Consider the following 7,663-nt stretch of genomic DNA (forward strand, 5'->3'; position numbering starts at 1 on the left):
TATTTTTGTGGAATAGGTAGGAAGATACTGGGTTGTGAGATGCTTTTGCCTTCATAGTGTCATTTTAGAAATCATATATTTTACCCAACTTCTTACCTGTAATGTGAAAGCAAGAAATAGGGAATTCCACATTACTTGACTAGAGTTTACTAATATTTTAAAGGGAAAATTAAATTAAATTAATATCTGAATACAAAATGAATTTCTAGTTTTTCTATAGGAAAAATATGGCCAAAAGAAATTTTCTTCATGTATTCTACAGGCAGATTTTAGTCTAAATTGGCATCCACTTCTCACTATATGATAGTCACATAAATATTGTATTCTTCCAAAAGAGAGCTTAAAAAGAGCCAGAAATTTCAACAACTGCATTTTTTTCTAGCAAATTTCCAGATATTCATATTTTACCAACTAAAGAATCTCTGTTTCATTGCAGAGTCCTTTAAATGTATGATGTCCATTATTAATACATCAGATGTTGAAATCACCACCTTCTTCTTGGTTGGGATGCCAGGGCTGGAATATGCACACATCTGGATCTCTATCCCCATATGTAGCATGTATATTTTTGCTATTCTGGGAAACTGCACCATCCTTTTGGTCATCAAGACAGAGCCCTCTTTGCATGAGCCCATGTACTACTTCCTTTCCATGTTAGCCATGTCTGACATGGGCCTGTCCTTCTCTTCTCTACCCACCATGTGGAGGATCTTCTTATTCAATGCCCCTGAAATTTCTGCCAATGCCTGCTTTGCCCAAGAATTCTTCATCCATGGATTTGCAGCAGTGGAATCTTCAGTGCTCTTGATCATGTCGTTTGACCGCTTCCTAGCCATCCACAGCCCTCTGAGATACAGCTCCATTCTTACTCCTATCAGAGTTGTCAAAATAGGAATAGTGATATCCCTTAAGAGTGTCCTCCTAGTGCTACCCTTCCCCTTCACTTTGAGAAGTTTGAAATATTGTAATAAAAGCCAATTATCCCATTCCTACTGTCTCCACCAGGATGTCATGAAGTTGGCCTGCTCTGACAACCGAATTGATGTCATATATGGCTTTTTTGGAGTACTGTGGGTTATGGTAGACTTTATGCTTATTGCTGTGTCTTACTTCCTGATCCTCAAGACTGTACTGGGAATTGCATCCCGAAAGGAGCAGCTCAAGGCCCTCAATACTTGTGTTTCACACATCTGTGCAGTGATCATCTTCTATCTGCCCATCATTAACCTTTCCATTGTCCATCGGTTTGTCCGACATGTCTCACCTCTCTTCAATGTTCTCATGGCAAATGTTCTTTTACTTGTGCCTCCAATGATGAATCCCATTGTGTACTGTGTGAAAACGAGACAGATTAGAGTAAGAGTTGTAGCAAAATTATGTCAGAAGCAGATGTAACAATCAGACAATGTAGGATGCATACTGGGGAAATTTCTTATATAAGAGATCAAGGTCAGTTTGTGAAAAAGCTAATATTTGCCACAAATAATCATCAATACACTTTTCTTGTTTTATCAGCAGATTTATTTTATTCAAACTGGATACTGAACATGAACATAAAACAGGAAACAAGAAGTATATCCTGGGACTCTATCCCAGTTAACACAATAATAATAGATACCTTATGATGTCACCTCTGATAAAAACAACAAATTTCAACAATATAGTGAAATGGTAGTGTCTGTCTACCAGGAGTGTACTCCTCATCCCTGCGTTCAATCTATTTATATTAAGTTCTTAGTTCTTTCGATTCTAGCCTCAAATTATGTCTTAATTTTCTCACCTCATTGTTTTACTCATCCTAGCACCTCACTAGCATCTCTTTAGTAAAATACTGCAAGAAACTATTTAGTTTCTAAATGTTTACTTTTGCTGCTTTCTAACTGATCATCCGTGCGAGTTATTTTTTTAAAAAGAAGTATAGAATGAAGTAATGTGTATTTTAAATATGAACTTGAATTTCTTTGGGACTATAATTAATATTTTAAATAATTAAATCAATAAAGTACATAATATAAAACAATACATGCTCTAGACCGTCTCTGTCTCTCCAACATTGTCGGATAATCAAACTACAACCAAACTGGCCTTCTGAAAATTTGTTGCATTTACAAATTTTTCTATTTCTTGTAAGTTTTCATTATCTGTCCGCTTTTCTTAGACTGCTCTTGACTTAAATTTCATATAACTCATTTCTATTCACTTTTTTTATAATTTCCTCATAGATTATCTATACCCTCAATTCAAAGTATGACCCTCTCTTTATGAAATTGTTTTTTTATTCTTTATACATTATACTCATTATATGATTTCAATGAGTTTTCTTTTTTCTTCTTCCAAAAAAAGACTGTTATCAGTGAAGGAAGAACCATATCTATTTTCTTTATGTCTTTGTGTCTAATACATAGGATATTTCTGGCACAGAATAGATCTCTGATAAATAACTATTAACAAATGAATGTGGAAATGAGGCCATGTTTTATAAGGGGAAATTGTTTGTTAAAGAGTTCAAAAGTACTCCAAGATTGGACAAAACTTTCTTAAGTTGTTTATTGCAAAATTACGCATGTTACAGATGCTCACAGATTTTGAAAGTAGGAATAAATTATATGGGATTAGGGAGGAATTTTTGCCTTAGGTTTGGTGGGTGATGAATGGTTCAAATTCTCTTCCTAATACAACCTAAAAACCTTGTGGATTATAGAAAAGTTTCTTACATTTTCTTATGCCCACTCATTGACCCAAGTCCTCACCACAAACCAGTTACAATCTCTTGCAAATTTATCCTCAGGTAAATCAAGAGACAGTTTCCAGCAGTGTCATATGCTTAAGAATAATACTCAGCCTGTAAGGAGATAGTATCTCGCAACTAATGAAAAGCTTTCACAGATACATGCATTGCATTTGAAATGCTAATATATGTAAAATTTACCTCTAGGCACACTTTCTACTTTGATTCTCATGTATCCAATTTTATTTATCATTCTTTCTATTTTTTCAGTTGTTGAAGAGATTGAAGCTCTGAGAAATTGTCTTACTGAATTCGCAAAGACAGAAAGTCAAAAGTTGGGAGTGACACCTCATCTTTTATACCCCAGGATAGTACCATTGGGCTACATTTTAGCCTTCACATTCAGCATTGCATCTGTCTCCATAATTCTATCATCAGATCAGGGTGTTACGTGCTTCTGTGCCTTGCATAATTTTCCCATAACCTTACAGATGTAGCCATGGGCACTGAGGGCTGTAGCACAACAAAGCACAAGTTAGACATACTTTATTAATTATAAGAAATGGAAGCTCATATTTTTCCAGTGTGAAGATAGGCATCACAAAGTGAAGGCTTCAACAGTGTCTATTAATAAGAGGAGGGATAATAACATGGATTTGAGAGGTATTAAATTCTCATGGGTTACTGTACAGCGATGTCACACTCTGCACTCTCGAAACAATCTCAGGTTGTGTCTGTCCTCCTCAATAAACTAAAACAAAAGGAAGATGAAGCTACAAAATGCCAGTAGGGATGGGGGACTTTACAGTCACCATGATTATTTCCACATGTTCCTGGAGGAATGAAAGCCGAACTCTGGGCCTCCTAAAACAATGGTACCCAACTGGGAACAATTTAGCTACCAGGAGACATTTGGCAATATCTGGAAACAATTTTGGTTTTTGTAACCTGGGAGGGAGGTATGTTATCAACATCAACTGGGTAAAGGCTAGGGATGCTGCCAGAGCATCTTACATGACACACCCTGCATGCACAGTACACTCTACAAAAAATAACCATCCAGCCCAAATATCATAATTAGAACCCTAGTCTAAATGTAATTGTCAAACTAAATAGTTAATCCCATGGTTATCCAGATTGCCTTGAGTTAGGCTATACCTGGGGATAATCTGATGTCGGGGAAGTCCCTCAGAAAGGCATTCAGTGGAAGACTGATAGAAACCTTCTGGGAAAGTAAAAAAATTCACTAATAAGGTATTAACAATACTTAATCACAAGTGAAAAACAGCAAAGACATATGGAATGCATATAAATCTGATTACAATAGTTTAAACAGGATTTAGAAAATATGTATTACAGATTACCAACAAATGGCTTAGCCTACATTTATTAAAAATAAAAAAGAAAGAGAGAAAAGAAAAAGTTTACAAATCATTAGGAAAAGACAAATAATCCAATAGAAAATGGACAAACAGAGTAGAAGACCTTGGAGGCCATATTCAAATTTAACAGCTACACACATCAACTCTTGTTCTTGATTCAGTTGCTAGCATATCCTGGAACAAGTCAGCTAGGTGTTCTAGAATCCCAAATCTTGAAAAAGATCGGCCATCAATATCATATGTTAATTTTCTGCTAACTTAAAATCATACTCCTGTATTCATATATGTTTATTGGGCATTTCTATTTTCTCACTTTGAAGCATCTGTTCAATCTTTTGTCCATTTTGTTTCTGCCCTTATACAAATATCTGATAAGTGATTAATATCCAAAATATGTAAAGAACTCATACAATTCAATAACAAAAAAAAACCTGATTCAAAAAATGGGCAAAGGAACTGAATAAACATTTTTCCAAGAAGACATACAAATGGCCAACTAGTACATGAAAAGATGTTCAATATCATTAATCATCAGGGGATTGCAAGTCAAAACTGCAAGTCAAAATTGCAAGTCATACTTGTTAGAATGACTGTCATCAAAAAGCCAAGAGATAACAAGTGCTGGTGAGGATACAGAGAAAAGGGATCACCTGTGCACTATTGGTGGCTTTGTAAATTGGTGCAACCACTATGAATAATAGTATAGAGGTCCCTCAAAATATTAAAAATATAACTAACATCCTACTTCTGGGTACATAGCCAAAGGAAATAAAAGCAAGATATAAAAGAGACATCTATTCTTCTGTTTGTTGCATTATGCACAATAGCCAAGATATAGAAAAAGCCTAAGCATCCATCAATGGATGAATGGATACGGATGTGCTACATACACATACATGAATTATTTATTCAGCTAGGGGAAATAAGGACAGTGTGTCACTTGTAACAACATGAATGGTTTGGGGGGACATTATGCCAAGTGAAATAAGTCAAAGGGAAAAAGACAAATACTGTGTGATATAACTTATATATAGAATCCAAACTGAACTTATAGAAACCGAGTAGAATGGTGGTTACCAGGGAATAAGGAGTCAGGGAAATGGGGAGATGTTGGTTAAAGGGTACAAACTTACAGTTTGAAGAGGAATAATTTCTAGGATCTAATACACACAGTATTGTGATGATAGTTGACAATAATGTATTATAACCTGACTGTTCTTAAGACACTAGATCCTAAATGTTCTCACCACAAAATGGCAACAGTAATTGTATGACATGATAAAAGTATTAGCTAATGCCTCAGTAGTGACCCTTTTGCAACATGTAAGTGTATCAAATCAGTGTATCATATACCTTAAACTTACCCAATGTTGTATGTCAATTATATCTCTGTAAAGCTTAAGAATATAAATACAAAACACAAAGTTGAAAAAAAATTATTTTCTGTTTAAAGCATCTGAATAGTCATTTAAAATGAACATAATTTAGCTTATGCTAATGAAATCAACACTGTAACAGCTATCCTGTCCCTTTTCACAATGACTGAAAAATGTGTAATAAAAATGGAATACACTTATTTTGAATAGACAATTATTTAATCTTTTTGAAAAATCATGAGAATGTAGCATGAAATCTGCCTTCAGTATCTATGTATGGTAAATTATCACCATCACATACAATGTTCTTAAGAGAATTCACCTACTTTAGAAGTAGATATTAATTTTTTTTTCTTCTGGTTGTTATGGGATCAATTCTATCAAGTTAGCCACTATAGTGATGTCACACATTTGCAAAGATTTTGCTCAAGTTATGAATTCATTATCAAATTTCCTAAGAAGCTCTAACAGAGAACTTAAAAAGTATGAACTTTAATTTTTGTAGGATCTTTGCTGCCAGTGGGCTTATTAAAAATTAGTTTATTAGCGTCCGACTTCAGCCAGGTCACGATCTCACGGTCCGTGAGTTCGAGCCCCGCGTCAGGCTCTGGGCTGATGGCTCAGAGCCTGGAGCCTGTTTCCGATTCTGTGTCTCCCTCTCTCTCTGTCCCTCCCCCGTTCATGCTCTGTCTCTCTCTGTCCCAAAAATAAATAAACGTTAAAAAAAAAAAAAAAAAAAAAAAAAAAAAAAAATTAGTTTATCAAACAATGAAATAAGTTATACGATTACAAGAAGTGATAAACACTAAACATTCATCAGTCTTTATTCCTTGAACATTTTCTTTTCTGGATCACTTAACCAAAGTATTTCCTATTGATCCCAGGCTGCTGGCAGCCTCATGACTTCATTTATTCCACAGGCTTTTGCACAAGGAGTGACACAAGTGGTTGGCTCCAATAAAAAGCATCTGGAAGTGAGGCACCTAGGTAGCTCAATTGGTTGAACATTTGACTTTGGTGCAAGTCATGATCTCGTGCTTTGTGAGTTCAAGCCCTGCATTGTGCTCTGTGTTGACAGCTCAGAACCTGGAGCCTGCTTTGGATTCTGTGTCTCCCTCTCTCTCTGCCCCTCCACTGTTCACACTCTATGTCTCTCTTTCTCTCAAAAATAAATAAACATTAAAATTTTTTTTAAATAAAAAAATAATTTTAAAAAAAGCCTCTGTTAGGGGGATCATTGTCAAGTACCATTGTCTAAACCTGCAAGGAGCCAACTGTGTCTATGTGCTTGCATGCCAGTAACGACCCTGCCTACTGTCTTTGCAGCTTTACTAACATTACTTTGGGAATGGTCAAGAAAAGAGAGATGGGTCATCTTTCAGATTTAGAAATGAGTTAAAGTAGGGTCACTGTGGTCACTGCCCATGTATTGCACAGGCTATTAGATGAATGTGCAGCAGAAACTTGGAGTTTGAAGTGGAGGTCTACCAACCCATCCCAGCTTGTTTTCCCAAACTGGTTGGGAAACCAAATCAATAAGTGTAAATTAGGCCCATTCTTGGCAAACTAGAATCACAGTTACCCTACTAATTATTTTAATAATTGTGTTTACTGAGTATCCATTAAGTATCAGCTGTTCTGTTCAGGTATTTGTTCCCTCTAATTGTTTAAATCTATGCTGGAAAATCTCCTGATATACATATTTGTAGTTAAAATGGGCTAATGAACTATTTTAAGGTATTAAGCTGGTATTTGAAGTACGAGTTTCTGAATTATGACCCAAACCACACGTGTACAGTGGAGAATACACAGGAAATGGCCAGTAGTAATTAAGAAACACATAGTTTATGACTAAAGGCCAAGGTGGACATTTTCTTCTCCCTAAACTCAAACCAAATTACACTGGCAGATGATTCTAAAACATGCCTGATAGTACTAGAGTCTGAGTAAAAAAAAAAAAAAAAAGAGGGAAATTTTCCATTTTTAGAACATAAGGAAATGATTTTTCTGGGACATTAATTTTTCCTAGGTTACATGGTCACATGGTCAGAAATTATCAGAGATTGGAATCAGTTTTATCTTTTTATCCGAATCAAAACACTCTTTTTTGTAATACTGTACTCCAAGCCTAGCTATATCTTGCTTATCTCGTTTCAGAAAAAGAAATCTAGAACTAG

The 7,663-nt window shown here is 35.4% G+C and overlaps 1 protein-coding gene across 1 annotated transcript; it reads left to right on the top strand.

The window, feature by feature from the left end:
- Positions 1–402: 402 nt before the first annotated feature.
- OR51A4 (olfactory receptor family 51 subfamily A member 4) lies at positions 403–1,395 on the top strand. Its single transcript, XM_060607836.2, has one exon. The coding sequence runs from the start codon at positions 451–453 to the stop codon at positions 1,393–1,395; it is 945 nt and encodes a 314-aa protein (XP_060463819.1). The 5' UTR covers positions 403–450.
- Positions 1,396–7,663: the final 6,268 nt, after the last annotated feature.

This window comes from Panthera onca, chromosome D1 (genome assembly GCF_046562875.1).
Source record: "Panthera onca isolate mPanOnc1 chromosome D1, mPanOnc1 haplotype 2, whole genome shotgun sequence".
NCBI classification, from domain to species: domain Eukaryota; kingdom Metazoa; phylum Chordata; class Mammalia; order Carnivora; family Felidae; genus Panthera; species Panthera onca.

Coding starts and splice junctions, on each gene's coding strand:
- OR51A4 (XM_060607836.2), top strand. CDS start 451: ATGATGTCCATTATTAATACATCAGATGTTGAAATCACCACCTTCTTC.